Below are 17,788 nucleotides of genomic sequence, written 5' to 3' on the forward strand. Positions count from 1 at the left end.
CATTACAATTCTTAAGTGCATTTTAATCAAACACTTGGGGATTCCAAGATATAAATTTCTATTTTTTGCAAAATATAAGCAAAATAATTTGGACCCTGTGGAATGTCACAATGTACTATGGACAAACACCTTGCTTACTTTCTTTTCTTAAAATTTGCATGTGTGAAACTATGGAAAGCCTTAAAATATGAAATAATGAGAAACTAAAGGAAAAAAAAAAGTTTTATGTGGCAAAGTAACCTTCAGAAGAGAAAATCCAAAAAGAATAATGTTTTGTAGAAACAACAACAAAAAAATACTCACATGTTATCAAGACAAAGCAAATACAAAAAAGCAGCTTTCTATCACATCTAAACAAAATTTTCCAGAGAATATAAGAGCTTGAATATCACCAAAACCACCTCCTTGCCAGTTTACTATACACTGTCTACTACTAACAAATTTCAAGGCCAAAAAATAAACACATAAATGAACTATTCAAAGGAAAAATCCAAGAGATTATAGTTCTAATTTTAGGGAGTTTTGCAAGTCACAGAATTTTTTTTCTGTTCTCTGGCATTCAGAAGAAGAATTTAGATATTTGAAGTAAAAAATGTATTAATGTATTGGTTTACTCAATGACTAAAGAAGTGTTTCTCTGAGGGTTTGCAGAATATCGTGGTTAGGCAGAATTTTAAAAAAGTCTTCTGCCCTAAATGCCTTAAAAAAAAAAAAATTCAAGAGTCCATAAAGCTCATTCTCTAGAAACAAAGTACATTACCTAATACCATTGTACACTGTCAAAGGGTATTTATAACTAGTTCCCAGAACACATTCAATACTGGAATCATCACTAAAAGAACTACATATAATATAGCAGAAAGAAGAAGTAGTTTGTATATAAAAAAGAGCAAACTCTACCTTTCAACTTCTAGTTGTGCTTTTTCAGCTTGGCTTCTTAAATTTCGGCATTCTTGTTTTAACCTCTCCACCATTTCCTTCAGCATTTGGTTTGAATTCAGCAACTCATTCTCTGACTGTGCAAGCGAGGTCACTTGGATCTGCAAACTACTGATTTGCTTAAAAGAAAGGAAAGAGAAACATAAGGCCGCATATGTAATACCATATGAGAAAGGAAGAGGATAGTAAGCATCTTCCTTCACAAATGCCCCACCCAACTGATGTGTCCTTGAGGACACTCTGAAATTAAATAATAAACAGCAGCATCATGAGGATCCAATAGTATAGGATCATTTCCTAATATAACCAGAGACTATCAAGAACCAGATTCCTTAGTCTGCCACTAAGTCCTGTCCTCTTCTTCCCAAAATAAGCAGGTCGGAAGAGGTATTGGGAGTAGGAAAAGGGTTATAAGAAGGAGAGGAGAGAAGTGAGAAAGGAGAATCCAACCATTAGAGAGATTCTCCATTGAACTTCCTATAGCCTCCTAGGAAAGAACAGATTTTAAAAGCACATCAGCTGGGAAAGCTGCTAAGGAAATCCATTCTCCCATTTCCATATACCCTATGATCAGCAACCCTTCCAGGAGTTCTGCTTTCTAAATAGTTAGGAATCATAAATACAGAAGGGATTGCTCTTACATTGTTTTTAAGTAGTTTCAAAGCATTCCAAACATCCAGCACTGGGCAGAAGAAAGATATTCTAAGAAACTTAAAGAATGGCAAGGATTCCTTGGCCCGTAGAGCCATTTATCAAACCATGAAATGTCACTCAGGTTTTTTCTCCATCCTAATTTACCTTTATCTGGGAGTAATTTTTCTCATGAAAAGTAGCTAATTATCTAGTTACAAATTAACAGGCTTTGAAGTTACATCCAAATAATCTTCACTTGGAGCACAGTTATACCTACTTCCTCCATAAGTCATTTTACCAATTAATTAACAAATACTCATTTTCTATTTTTTTAAAAGATTTTATTCATTTATTTGAGAGAGAGAGAGAGTGCACAAGTTGGGGGTGAGGGGGAGAGGGAGAAGCAGAAGTAGACTCCCAGCCGAGGAAGGAGCCCGATGCGGGGCTCAATCTTAGGACCTGGGATCATAATCTGAGCCGAAGAGAGATGCTTAACTGATTGAGCCACCCAGGTGCCCCAGCAAATACTCATTTTCTTTCACCTTGTCTTACCTCTTAGCCATTCTCTGAGAAAAGGTGGAAGGAGAGAATCAAGAGACACAGGACCAAAAGAACCCATTATGAGACTCAAGAGTCAAAAGAAACCAGATTCTTTACTCAATAAATTAAATAAATGCAAAATAATTCCTGCATTTCCTGATGGCAGCGAAGCCAATAAGACAATTGTCAGAATAAAGTAAAATGGTATGTCTCACATTTGTACTTCAGAATAAATTTCCCCATTAAGAACGAGTCAGTCTTTATTTTTAACTGGAGTTGTAAATATTAAATCTGTATTACAGTTGACTGAACAAGCAACTTTCAAGGAGCTTAATATCTCTCATTATCTAATAAATGACAGAAAGCCCAATGCATATGGTACTAAATAACTTCTCTCAGAGTATCAAACATTATGTCCTCCTAGTTGAGACTTAGAAACCACAACTGCATATGCAAAGCAATCCCAGCTAGCTTGCAAGCATAAATCCTAAAAATGGAATCTTCACTACCTCATAACTTTAAACAAAAAAGAAAATAGAATCAAGGAAAGAACACTCTTCCATGTTTTGCCCATATAAATTTTTCTTAAACCCAAATAACTCTTTAAATATAAATTTCCTTCCATAAATACCACCCTTAGATTTCACATTTCATAGGGATATAATAAGATGCAGCTCATGGAGTAAGAAATAAAAAGTTACAAGTCAATGCTACATGGAACTTAAAATCTAGATGATCTTTCTAATCAATTTTTTAGATCAGAATATTAAAAAACTGTTCTTTAAACTACAATTTAAAAAAATTCATTGTGGGTCACAGCATATAAAGACCTTAAGAAAAATAGCAGTTAGGAAAAGCAGCTTACTAACTAGAGCTTAAAGAGGTTTAAAAATTTTATCTTTATCAACCTCATCAATACATTATCAATTATAATGATATTTTCAAAATGTGAAATGTGAAATGTGAATAGATTCAACACACACACACACACACACAAGCAACCTAAGTGTCCATCCACGGATTAACTGATACAGAAGAGGTGGTATATACATACAATAGAATATTACTCAGCCCTAAAAAAGAATTAAATCTTGCCATTTGCAAAAACATGGATGGACCTAGGGGGTATAATGCTAAGTGAAATAAGTCACACAGACAAAGGCAAATACCATATGATTTCACTCATATGTGGAATTTAAGAAATAAAACAAAACAAATGAAGAAAAAAAGAGACAAAAAACCAGACCCTTCAATACAGAGAACAAACTGGTGAAACAGATAAAGGGGATTAAGAGTATAGTTACCGTGATGGGGAAAAAAAAAAAAAGAGTATACTTATCATGATGAGCACTGAGTAATGTATAGAATTGTTGAATGATTACATTGTACACCTCAATCTAATATAACACTGTATGTTAATTAGACTTCAATAAAAAAAATCAAAAAACACATTCAAAATACAGATTTAAAGAAGCACTTAAATAAAAGCAAAATGTTTGCTAAGATCATACCTGTTTCAGGTCAGAATTTTCATTTTTTTCTTTCTCTGCATTTTCAATATTCACAATTTGTTGTTGAAGTTTTAACCTAAATATCACAACCCAACAAAAAAATATTATTAAGAATCCATAGTTCATATATTTCAATGAATTAGATAATCACATTAGGGTACCCATATTGACACCAGACATTGTGCTTGCAACGTGGCAGATAAAACGATAAATATTTTGACTTCAGGCAGTTAAGTGTGTTCACATATAACTAAGATGTAACAAATTTCTGCTTTTGCTCTGGAAAAATCTACAAACTACTGGCGTAGAGAAGATGAGAAATCAAGTATGTCTAAGAAGATGAGAGACTGTTTATATGGACATATAAATCTGATGAGTAGGATTTTGATAAACATAGGGAACAACCTGAACAGATGGCCTTTGGTGGAAGAGTGAACAATGTGTCGCTAAGGCCTCAGAAAGTTGTCCAGTATGGGAGAAGCCATCTTTATCACCATACAATATTTCATAGCTTTCAGACACACTGCTACTCACTTGCTCCCTACAAGATTATGGAGCTCCTCAGTGTATCTTTTTTTTTTTTTTAAAGATTTTATTTATTTATTCATCAGAGACAGAGGCAGAGGGAGAAGCAGGCTCCCCGCAGAGCAGAGAGCCCAATGTGGGACTCGATCCCAGGACCGTGGGATCATGACCTGAGCCGAAGGCAGACGCTTAACCGACTGAGCCACCCAGGTGTCCCTCCTCAGTGTATCTTTAATGCCTACTCTGATATAGCTATAGTAAAACAGGCATTTAATTAAGGCTGATCATTTTTTAAAAATTTTATTTATTTATTTGAGAGAGAGCAACGAGAGAGAGAGAGCACAGAGAGGAAGAAGCTGACTCCCCACTGAGCATGGAGCCTGACTCGGGGCTCGATCCAAGGACCCTGAGATCATGACCTGAGCTAAAGGCAGATGCTTAACCAACTGAGCCACCCAGTCGCCCCAAGGTCATTTTTAACTATAGTAATTTCTCACAATAATTCTATGAAAGTAAGCAGAGTCATTTCAGTTTTATAAATAAAGAGATTGAGGCTCAGGCCCAAATCATATTGGTTACCAACCAACCAACTTGGGTCTTCTAACCCAAGTAAGTGTTCCTTTCCCATTTCATTATGCAGCAATTTTAATGATTTTAAGTTCAAAATTTACAAGAAAACTATCTAGAATAAGACACCATAGTATATTTTAAAAAATATAAGCTTTCATCCCTGAAATGAATGTTTATACAATGTGTGTCCTTTTCAAAAGGAATGATACATTTTCAACCAGAACCTTGAAATGTAGAGTATCTCTGGTAACCAAATGACTAACCATAGGTGAAAGACTTTAAGCTAATAGGATATGCCAATATGTGATAGGATATGCCCTTAACCTCTCCCTTTTTAAAATTCCTTAAACACTTATCTGAAATACAAGTCATTTGGCATTTAGTATATATAGTTTGGCATTATTAGCACTTATCAATCCAATTAGAACTGCTTATTGGAAAGACAACAGTCTCAAGAGCCTAGGGCTGTGCTTTAAACCCTAGTAAGTATTCAATAAATATTTGTAGATGGACTGAATGACCCAACCCAAATCCTGGATTAGACATTTAAATGTGTAAGGTGACTGGACAATATGACATGGCAGAAACCAAAGACCCAATGCTTCCTGAGACATTTACATACAATGCCAGAAACAATGGATCTAAAGGAAAAGGGACAGTCTTGCTCTTACTTTTGCTCCTTTAACAGTACCAGTCATACTCTTATTTCATAATTCCAACTACATTATTACTCTCTCAAACTTTCTGTGCATTTCAACCTTAAATGTTTATAGATGTTATTAACTTGGTGCTTTTAGAGTTAATAAAGGTTTCTTTCTACAAAATCATGACGATACAAACAGAGGAGAAAATACTGTGGGTCCCAGCTGAGCTCCAGAGTTAGAAAGTTAGGCCCCAAGTAATTCTTAGCTCTGGTCAAGATTTTGGATACACCTGGTAAATCAATTAGAAACAAAATCCTGTTAAGAAAGCAGTGTGGCCTAAATGTTTTCTAAATAAGTTATATAGATAAGAAAGGAAACAATGCCCTACAAATAAAAACTGAAGCCAAAGAAACCAATGATAAAGAGTATTTGACTTTCATTAAAATATGAAAGGAGTTAAGAATACCATTACGGTAGACTATTAAAAGAGGACATACAAAGTTTTCTTCAGTTCACTTCACTAAAGCAGTGCAGGGTCAGAATCTACAACTGATATGATGGTTTTTTTAAAAAGAAAATTAGTCCATGATTTGAGATCATTACAGCTAGGATTATAAGGGATAGTGGAATTTAACATAAATAAAAATTAATAGAGCTGATTAGGGTTTAGGAATAAATTCAATGGTCTTAATCTCAGTAACAAAAGTGTTCAGAACAAATTATTTCAAAAGGCAATGCTGCACTTAGGAATAAAGTATAGTATCTCTTTTGGTGAGAAGGTTTTGAATATTTAAGGTATGTCACAACAAATCAAAAGAAAGCAAGTCTTAAAATAGAACTAAAAAGTACAGAATAAAGTGCAATTAACTAACTTTCATTAGGATATCAGTAAAGGCAGGGGCACCTGGGTAGTTCAGTTGGTTAAGCCTCCGACTCTTGATTTCAGCTCAGGTCTTAGGGTTGTGAGATTGAGCCCTGTGGAGCCTGCTTAAGATTCTCTCTCCCTCTCCCCCACTCCTCTCTCTCTCTCTCTCTCAAAAAAAAAAGGCTATCAGTACAGTAAAGGCTACATAAGACAAATGCAATTTGAGCTGGACCTTGAAGGCAAAATAAGAGTCTGGGGTAAAGAAATTAGACACAGATGAAGAAGATAATCAATGAAGTAAGACTCTAGAGAAACAAAAGGGATGGGATTCAGAACTCTTGAGAAGTAAAGGGAGAATGGATATCTTCATTAAAATAGAAAGGGAGGAGAGAATGGATGAGGATACAGAAATTCTCAGTGAGAAGTTAAGAGAATTTACATCCAGGAGCTTTTGCTCAGGCACAAGTGAGAGCACAGTTGAATAGTGGACAAATAGATTCCAAGCTGAATGGGAAGCAAGGGAGCCAAGCTAAGAGACTAGAAGAAAAAAGTATAAGAACTAGTTTCAATATCAATTTGAATATCAAACTGCAGTGTCTTCAGTGAGATTGAAGGGGATAAGAGAAAAAAATTTATGTCTTTGAAATGATCAGTTCTAAGGGATGACAAAGTCCAAGAAATGGCTAAGTGTAGGGTCTGCTAAAGTGCAATAAAGAAAAGAGTACCAGAGAGAAGATAAACTATAAGGCTAAGTTGTTAGATGGGTCAACAATATGAATGGTGCAGTCACAAAGAACAATGACAAAGGATAGAAAATAAAAACAAATTGAGCCAGAAGTCAAGGTCTTTAGCGACTGTTGGGGAACATCTTGTAGGTTAGTCAATGACAGAGAAGAAAATAGGAATAAGATGGATGCAATGAGTATCAAAAGCAAAACCATTTTAACCCAAGTTAGTCAAACAATTGTCTAGAAGCAGAAGTGGGGTTCATAAACACAGATTTCCTTCTTGGTCCCTAGTTGCAGGAAAGAGGAAGGAAGACTAATTCCACTTAAAAGGGTTGCCAGGACCAAGTCAGGTTTCAGTGAGGGTATATTTTTTTAAAATGTGGAGACTGCAAAAAAATTATTGGTAATGGAATAGAGATTTCAGAGATACAGCAAATATTGTTGAAAAGATAGGTTTAATGGGTTGGCCATGAGGAGAAATCAAAAGGTGAAGGATGAGTAAGTTGCCAAATGAGAAACTAGGAGATCAAGTACTTTATATTTTTAAAGTAATTACAGAAATAATGGAAGAAGAAATAGTTGATAGACCAGAGGGCCAAGGTACAACAGACAATGGAACTACAGAAAAGTTTAAACAGAAACAATAGGAGTAACAGTGAGATGGAGTCATTCCAAGTTCTCTTCACAGTACAGGTAGCTAATTATGATGATTATTGCCTAGGTTTTCTGTGGCAGGCAGCTCATGTGTGTCATTTCAACATTCAACAAATATTTACTGACTACCTACAAATGCTAAGCCGAGTCCTAAGTGTTACAGATATACCAGAGAATAACAAAAACTGAATTCCTATCCTTAAGGAATTTACAATCCAATGGTACTATGTGATTAAGTTTTTTTAATGATGGAAATGTTCTATAATTTGTAACACCCAATATGATAGCCACTAGCTAGCTACATGTAGCTACTTCAAATAGTGCACATTTCAAATAGTACAACTGAAGAACTAAAGTTTTAATTTTTTAAAAATTTTTATTAATTTAAAATTAGATTTAAATAGTTCTGTGTGACTAGTAATACCGTATCAGGCACCCAAGTTCTGATTCTGGCCATTATTAGCAAAAAGAGACTTTCCCAGGAAGGTATGAGACTCACTGAATTAACACCACAACCAGGCTAAAATAATTGACCAGAATCACCAGCAAGGACATACCAAAGAACCATCTGTCCTCCAAATGTTGCCACATATTCTTCTATCACTTACTTTGCAGTTCAAATTCTGGAACAGAACTTGCCCAACTGGCCAAGTATAAGTCCCTTCCTCTCCACTAAGATGATACACAACAGATAATTCATCTAAAGATGAAATATAAATAGAAAGGAGATATATTAAGTAACAAATAATTTTTTTCAATGTTTCTGAAAAAATCACAAAGCCACAAATGGAAAATAAGAGCTCTGGCTTTAAGCAATGCAAAAAATAAGGGATTCACTACAGGGTTAACTTAAATGATCAAGTTCCCTTTCCTTGAGCTGGTAATTGCTGCTATTTCCCCAACATACCTCCTCCTCACTTCTGATAACAAAATATACTTCCCCCACCCCCCACCACTCTGAAATAGGCATAAACCTAGGCTGAATCAGAGTGCCCCTATCCCCCTAGCCATAGTGATGGACCCAGGAATGGGCATGTGAACCAGGCCCAACTTCTTTTCTAGATTTTTCTGACTTACATCATCAAGTAAGAATCCTATCTTCTTTGATCTCAAAAATAAAGTCTTGGCTTCACAGAGAAAGCAGTAAGAGAGAAACAGACATAAGAGTTAGAAGAGAGGAGTGAGATGAAAGGAGGGAAGAATGTTTCTAGATTCAGGTGTCCATGAGACCAGCACAATCCCTGTTCTTTCCACAATTTATGTCTGCTAATAAAGACCCTTTTTTCACTTAACTTAGTTGGAGTTGCGTTACTGTCATAACCAAAAGTTGAATAAATAGTTTCTTACTTAAAATCCTTTTCAAGGGATGCCTGGGTGGCTCAATTGATTAAGCATCTGCCTTCAGCTTGGGTTGTGATCCCAGGGGCCTGGGATAGAGCCCCGCATCAGAGAGCCTGTTTCTCCTTCTGCCTCTGCCCTCCCCGCTGCTTGTGCTTTCTCTTTCTCTCTCTCTCATGTTCTCTCTCAAATAAACAAAATCTTTAAAAATAAATAAAATCCTTTTAAAAATATTTTAAAATTTTAAATAATTTTTCCATGTTTTTAATTTACAGGTAACTATGAATTTTATAAACTCATTGTGGGGTGGGACAGTCTCCTGAAATACAGAATACTGTTAGAATAATACTTTTGTTATTTAGTCTAGTGAAGAAGAAACCACTTTAATGAGGACAGGAGACTGGTATATAATTAATAATTTAAAGCATCTGCCAAAGCAGTAATTAATCTTACTTATCACAGATATTTGTTGTTTGTAAATAAATGAATACTTCTGGTTTATATGACTTAGACTTTTCAGCTCCTTAAGCAAGACCTTTTTCTCTACAGGTAGTCTCTTGCTGACCTATTATAAATTCTAAATAAGACAAGCTTGCAATTATGATTATTTTAATGAATGACCAAAATAGATCTGGTTTATGTAGCTAGACTTATAAATCAGAAAATCAGACCTGCCTTGAGAAAAACAAAATTGTAGATCATTTTTAAAAAAGTCATATAGGGACGCCCGGGTGGTTCAGTTGGTTAACCGACTGCCTTTAGCTCAGGTCATGATCCCAGGGTCCTGAGATCAAGCCCTGCTTCAGGGTTCCTGTTCCTTGGGGAGCCTGCTTCTCCCTCTCCCTCTGCCTGCCACTCCCCCTGCTTGTGCTCTGTCAAATAAATAAAATCTTAGAAAAAAAAAGTCATATAAATTTTGCAAATTACTCCTTCTGCTACATTTTGTGTTAGTTACTAGGTCCTTATTTTAAAATAAGTTCGGGTCAATTATACATTATAAATGATCTGGAGAAACTGAAATCAAAAAAATTATTGAAGTGACAAAAAAATTATCGAAGTGACTAATGGAACAGAAAATGATTTCTGTTAAAGAAAGGCTAAAGAAATGAATGCTATTTTATATAGCAAAAAAGAAAAAAAAAAACCCCAAGGGCCACATTCATTATCGTCTCCAAGTAACAACAGTTTGCTTGACATCTGTCACTATGTCAACAGAAGCCAAACCAGGAGAAACAACCTTAAATTCTCACAGAAAAGAACCTAACTGGCTAAACTGTGGAACCATAATGGGATAAAACATTAGAGTAGGGTTTTTCTGGGGAAAGTATCTCTCTCCTTTCTAAATATTGTCAAGGAGAAATAAAATAAACAAACAAAAAAAAGCTTTACCTGTCTGAAACAGTTAAAAAAAAAAGTACTCCTCTAAAAGCAAAGAATAGGACAAAATTGGCTCTCCAAATCCATTACAGATTTGTGATTCTAGAATTGTAGCAGCCAACATTTAAATTAATCATTCATAAAACGTGACATGAGTAAATAATATATATATATCTCTGCCTGAAGTAATTTTTTCCTGAGTAATGAGATTAATATAACACCGTACATTCACTAAACTATAATTTAAATTTTAATTTAAAAAACATCTTGTCCCAAAACATAACCTATACCTTAATGAACATGATTTTAAAAAACCGCTCAACTTTAATCTATGTAATTATGAAATCATTTAAGATTTTAGAAACTTAAAAGCAGATATAGGGATTTCCAGGTAGCTGAAGACAACAGCAGATGTCTAAATCTGTGCTATCCATATGTCCTGTAAAATACTACAGAAAAGCAAAGAGAACAAATAAAGTCACACAAAACTACATTCTTTCCATAAGAAAAAAAATGCCCAAACTTCAAAGCATTTGTAAGTAAAAAGAGGAAAATAATTCTAAATCCCAGCAAGTTACTACTCATGCTCCTGCCAGAAAGTCTTTGCAGTGAGCATGGGCTCACTCCATGTAAATGAACTTAACTCATACATTAAAATAAAAAGATCACTAAGGGGTTCCATAGCAAGACCCAACTACATGCTACACATACAAGACACATTTAAAAAAAACCAAAATGATTCAGAAAGACTAAAAATAAGGGGATGAACAAAGGCATACCAGGCAAATGGAAACAATAAGAAAACAGGAATAATGATATCAATGTGGAATTCAAGCAAATTACATTAAATGACAAAAGAAAAGCACTTTTAAAATGCTAAAAACCACAATTCACAATTAAGATTGTAACTATTATAATCATCTATATGCTCAATAATACAGCAATCATCTTTTTGAAGAAATCCACAAGAAATGCAAGGAGTCACAGACAGAAACATGCTAATAATAATAATAGACTTAACGCCTACAATTGAACACTTTCTTTTCTAGTGCTTACGTAGCAGTAACAAAAACTGAGGTATTACAGATGCAAAGCGAAGTGTAAAATTTAAAAAGACTCACTTTAGAGCTCCTTTAAAGCTCACTTTAGAGCATGTTCAGTGTTGACATAGAAGAGTGTCTCCTTAAATTTTTTACCCTGGGTGTCTCAGTTGCTTAACCCTAGTCCTGGCCTTAATATATTAGGTCACACACACACACACACACAAATTAGTGCATTCCATAAAATAGAAATAATAGAAACAATACTTTCTGATTACAATGCACTAAAACTATAAATTAACAAAATAAAAAAACAAAAAGGCCTCCTACCCGGAAATTCAAAAACCTTCTGTTATGGATTGAGCTATGTCTCCCCAAAATTTGTATGTTGAAGTCTCAACCACAGTACTTTAGATAGGGATTGCATTTGGAGACAGGACCTTTAAAGAGGTACCTAAGGTTAAATAAAGCTATCTGGGTAAGTCCTAATCCGTATGACTGGTATCCTCATAAGAAGAGGGAAAGGTATTAGAGACACAGGCACACAGAGGAAAGACCATATGGGAACAGAGCAAGAAAGTAACCATCTACAAGCCTACGACAAAAGAGACCTCAGGAGAAACCAAATCTGACACCACCCTGAGATCTCAAACTTCTAGTGTCCAGAACTATCAGAAAATAAATTTCTATTGTTTAAACCCTCCTGACTGTGGTACTTTATTATGACAGTCCCAGCAAACTATTAATTTCATCTCTTACTAAACAACTACACCTTCTATTAATACATCTATTAATTCTTGGGTGAAAAGGAAAATATAAATTGAAATTAGAGAATCCTAAAAGATAATGATAATTAAAACACTACAGAATATACTTAATATACTTAAAACAGGGATAAGAAAAATCTCATACTAGAAACTTTACCAATAAAAATGAAACAACGAACACTTGTTGAGTTAAACTCCCAACTCAAAATATAACAAAAAAAATGAACAAAGTAAACTGAAAGAAAGCATAAGGTATACAACATGATCTTAGAAAACTCAAAATCTACAAAGCAGCCAGTAGAAAATACATGACTTTAGTTAGGTCACAGGATTCAACGTCATTACATAAAAGTCCACTAACTATATTTCCACACGCCAGCAATAAACAGAAAGTGTAATTTTTAAAAAACCACTCCCATTTATAATCACATAAAAATGCTGAGGAATAAAATGTAACATAAGATATGCGTGACATATTCAATGAAAACTATAAAACTCTGATTCATGGATTGGATAGGCTCAATACTGTTGAGATGACAACTCTTCTCAAATTGAGCTACAATACAGATTCATTGCAATTCCAATCAAAACCCTAACAAGCCTTTTTGAAAAAGGTTGACAGGCTGATTTTAAAATTTATGTGGAAAGGCACAGGACCTAGAAAAGCCAAAACAATCTTCACAAGAAAGAGCGAGGTGGAGAGGACTTGCACTACCTGCATCAAACTTGCTATGAAGCCACAGTGGTCAAGACAGTGTGACGGTCATGCGAAGACGGACAAACAGGTCACTGCAACAGGACGGAGTCCAGAAACAGAAACACTTAAATGGTCAACTGATTTTCAACAAAGGAACCGAAATAATTCAATAGAGGAAAAGACAGTGTTCAACAAATGATGCTGGAACAACAGGATACCTATATGGAAATAAAAAATGAATGTCTACCATCACCTCACACTACATAGAAATTAACATGAATTGGATCATAAAACCTACGTGTAAGAAACAAAATATTAATCTTTTAGAAGAAAACAAAATAGAAATCTTTGTAACACAAGATTAGGCAAAGCTTTCTTAAAGAGAACACACAAAAGGGGTGGCTGGAGGGCTCAGTCCATAGAGCATGCAACTCGACCTCAGGGTCGTGAGTTCAAATCCCATGTGGGGCATAAAGATCACTTAAATAAGTTTTTTAAAAATTAAAAAAAAAAAAACACACACACACAAAACAAACTAGAAAAAAAATAATAAAATAGACATCAAAATAAATTTTGCTTTCAATAGACACAATTAAACAAAGCAATCCACAGACTTAGAACATATCTGTCAAATACGTATCTGACAAGGGGCTTGTTGCAAAATAAAGAGCTGTTACAACTCAATATGAAAATAATTTCCCAATTTTAAATATGGGCAAAATATTTGGACGAATACTTCAAAAAACCACATTACAAGATGCTAACCAACATTAGCCATTGGGGAAAATCAAATTAAGACCACAATGATATATTACTACACATCTTCTAGGGTTAAGTTAAAAAGACTGACAATAACAAATGTCAGTTAAGATGTGTGAATCATATGGAATTGTCATAGGGGAACTCTCATACGTTGCTACAGGAATGAAAAACAGCATAACTACTTTGTAAAATAGTTTTGCTATATATGTTATAAAACAGTATTGCTATATGTCATCACTCAGAAATGTCATTCCTAGACATTTAACCAAGAGAAATAAAAATATATGCCCAAAGACTTGTACATGAATGGTCATAGCAACATTAATCATAATCGCCCCAAACTAATAACCCAAATATCTGTCCATCAAAAGGAAAATGAATAAACAAATGTTACATCCATTCAATGGAATATTAATCAGCAATAGAAAGGAATGAACTACTGATATATGCAACAACATGGATAAATCTGGGGGTGCCTAAGGCTGGGGATCAGAGGAGAGGTCAACTGCAAAGAGACATGGGGAAACTTTTAGGGTAATAGAACTGTTCTATGCTTTTACTGTGGTGATGATTACAAAACTTTATACAATTACCAAAAAGCATCAAGCTGCACATTATTTAAATGGATGAATTTTATTTTATGTATGCTAAACACTAATAAAACTATAAAAACTTTTTAATGGCAGAAAAACACAGAAAGAAGAGAGTAGAAATTAATGAGGTAGGAAAGAGAAAAACAATTGACTCCATAAATCAAATTCCTAATTTAAAAAATACTGAAATGTACGCTTAAAATGATTAAAATAGTGAATTCTGTAATGTATATTTTATCATAATAAAAAGAATAAAATCAACAAAGCTCTAGCTGACTAGATTAACAAAGAGAGGAAGAAAGCACATATACAAATAAGAAATGGCTCCAGGGAAAGTAAGCATTGAAACAGAACAAATTGAAAAATAAAAACTATTCTGCAGATCTCTATGCAGACAAATTTGAAAACCAAGATGAAATAATTTCATATGAAAACACAGATTATAAAAATTGATCCCAACAGAGACAGAGAGCTTTAATAGATTGTTTTCTATAAAATAAACAGATAATTATTCCAGAAGTTAAGTTGGTTCAAGATTAAGAAATCCATTAACACACAATATTAGTAGTATAAGAGAGGAAAAATTATGATTGTCTCCAGAGATGCTGAAAACCTTTGAAAATTTTCGACATCATGCCTATCATTTCTCCTATAGTGTTTGCCAAATGATCTTTTCCTATTTCCATCATTCTTTCTACGTTTATTAGTTGGAATTCTCCTGAAAAGAGCTTTCCTTCTCTAAATATTATACATTATATCATCTGGACACACAGATTTTTATTTTATCTTATGGATTATAACCTTTTATTACAACTTATTTCTTTGCTCAAATTGTCTCAGATTTGGCCACTGGGTGCTAAGAGTAGTGGAAGAATGTATGATGAGAAAGTATGATGAGAAAATTTACATAGTCTCAAAGTATTTCCCCATAAGATAATTATATATCACAAAGAGAAAAAAAGTCATTTTACACTGGAAAAATCTGGCCAACACCACCTTAACCAAATGATCAAAGTGAACATCACCAGTAAGGGGACAAATAATATACCTCCTAATATAATGCACTGAGGACACATGACTTTGACTCTGGTATTATTTTTGCTAAAAATATACAACCTGAATTTAATCATAAAGAATTTAAGACAAACTCAAATTGAGGGACAAGCTACGAAAATAACTGGTCAGCACTCTTCAAGGAAAGGCAATGTATGATTCTGGACTGGATCTTGGACCAGAAAAATGGTATCAGTAGGACAATTGGTAAAATTTGAATAAAGTCTATAGGTTTGATAACACTAATATTTATTTCCTGATTATATTAATGTTAGTATCTTAGCTTTGACTATTGTAATATGGTTATATAAGATGGCAATCTTTATAAAGATCTCGGTGAAGACCATGTGGGAATTTTACAATGTTTTGTTACCTCTGAAATTATTTCAAAATGAAGTTTAAAATATATACATGCATATATAACCTAATACTCTGAAGTTCCCTTCTGGCCAACTCTTCTGCCATCTGTGAAGCCCGCAACTTCTCTTCACACTGATCCTTTTCAGATTGCCTCCAGACATCATGTTCCACTTTCATTTTCTCTAAATCCGCTAATCTGTTCTCAAGTTCTATCCTAAAACAACAGATGATAATTATGTTACAAGAACTACAATGAGGATGATATGACAGCAAAATATTTTCATTTGCAAGGAGACTGAACACAAAATAAGGTAATTAAGTACTTACTTTTCATCTTGTAATACCACAAGTTTTTGATAACCTTCTTCCTTCGCAGCTTGTACTTTACGTATTAATTCACGATCCTTTTCTACTAGGAGAGCTTTGTGGTGTTCGACAGCTGACTTGAGAATTTCATTGTCTGACTGTAATCCTAATATTTTTTTAAGGAAAAAGATATGCTGTATTCAGTGTTATTAAGCTGAAAAAATCGTAACAGCAAGCATCCATAAACTCGTAAGACAACTAAAAAAGCGTAGAAAGTCTGGATATGTATTCTCAAAGATCTATACATTACTGATAAACCTTTCAAGAATGAAACCGACTAAAACTCAGAATTAACTATTCTGTCATTATTTTATTTAGCATACATATACAAATGCTTTAATAAAAGACTACATACATTTACTCACTTGACTCTTGAGAGCTGGGGACATCAACCCAGGTGATATCCAAAGAGAGATAAATACTTACTTCACTTCTAAAAGGGTTTTGTAACCTTAGCCCCACAGACAGCATCATCATAAAGCTGGCTGGAAGTAGAGTGAATAAAATCATAGAACCCATCAAAACCTATCATTCTAGCAGATGTGTTATATATTTCCAATGGAAATATAAATCGGAGGGGCGCCTGAGTGGCTCAGTCAGTTAAGTCGGGAGCCTTCAGCTCAGGTCATGATCCCAGGGTCCTGGGATCAAGCAAGCCCCACATCAGGCTCCCTGCTCAGTGGGGAGCCTGCTTCTCCCTCTCCCTCTCTCAGCTCATGCTCTCGCTCTATCTCAAATAAATAAATAAAATCTTAAAAAAAAAAAAAAAGAAATATAAATTGGAAACTTTCAAGTTTATCCAATGAATTCACAAATTTTCCTTATATTGATATGGCAAGTATTTTGCAGATGAAATAACTAAAACAAATTCATATCTAACACAAAATTTAAAAAGAACGCATAACTAGATCATAAACTCTTCAAGTCCCTTGAAAAGTTACTCCCTAAGTCTATAGAAATTCATGAATCAACATCAAGTAGAGATTAATGATGAAAACAGTAATTCATCATAAGCTCTGTCTGAAACTACATAGGCCAGGTCAACTAAAGACCAACTTGAGGACAGTTACAGGCCAAAGGTAGCTTAAACACCTCTTGAGAAATATCAGAAATAATATAATTCTGACGAATCTTGATGAGAAGGACATTCTAAGACTACACTGGAGCTTAAAAATAGGCCCAAAAACTAGCCTACTGTCTACATAAAAACAAAAACTGGGCTGGGGATCCACCTATCTTCCTTACTTTCTTAAGTCTTAAAATGGTCTGGGACTAATAATCACATGATCTAAATAGATTCACAACTATAAACCCAGAAAGTATGAAACCCCATTTGTAAAGTTTCACTTAATTTATGTATTAATCAAATAACTGACATAAACCTAAGATTTTTTTTAAAAAGACACATCACAAAATGAACATTCAACACAAATAAAAACAATCCATATGTGCTCTCAAATTAAAATTCAATTAGGCTGAAAATCTGGAAATAAAAATTCAGTTTGATCTATTTTAATAATTTGTTTGTATGTAAAAATAATAGTAAAAAGCACGGGAAATCATATATTACCATCCAGTTCACTCTGAATCTTATTCCTTTCTCTTTCTAGCTCACTCTTAGCTCTTGCTGCCTCCAGTTTGATGTCTGTTATTTCTAGTTTGTTTGAATGTTTAAGTTCTTTTACCTGTTGATAATTAGAAATTGAAATTACTATAGGTCATTTTCTTGCCATTAACTGCTTACCCAAAAACATCAGTAGAAATGAGAAAACGTTTTGGTAGCAGAGTACACAGTGTAAGTACCTTCCAATGGGAAGGTGCTTCAG

At 34.2% G+C, this 17,788-nt stretch overlaps 1 protein-coding gene across 3 annotated transcripts in view; it reads right to left on the reverse strand.

Moving 5' to 3' along the window:
- CEP83 (centrosomal protein 83) overlaps positions 1–17,788 on the reverse strand; it is a 129,473-nt gene that overhangs the window by 18,039 nt on the left and 93,646 nt on the right. For all 3 annotated transcript variants that reach the window (XM_078076413.1, XM_078076415.1, XM_078076414.1), the window contains 5 exons: positions 17,533–17,647; positions 15,924–16,068; positions 15,661–15,810; positions 3,624–3,699; positions 901–1,058 (listed from right to left, as the gene is read on the reverse strand). In XM_078076413.1, the coding sequence (XP_077932539.1) occupies positions 901–1,058; positions 3,624–3,699; positions 15,661–15,810; positions 15,924–16,068; positions 17,533–17,647 (644 nt within the window). The remainder of the gene's footprint in view (positions 1–900; positions 1,059–3,623; positions 3,700–15,660; positions 15,811–15,923; positions 16,069–17,532; positions 17,648–17,788) is intronic.

This window comes from Halichoerus grypus, chromosome 6 (assembly GCF_964656455.1).
Source record: "Halichoerus grypus chromosome 6, mHalGry1.hap1.1, whole genome shotgun sequence".
In the NCBI taxonomy this organism is placed as follows: Eukaryota; Metazoa; Chordata; class Mammalia; order Carnivora; family Phocidae; genus Halichoerus; species Halichoerus grypus.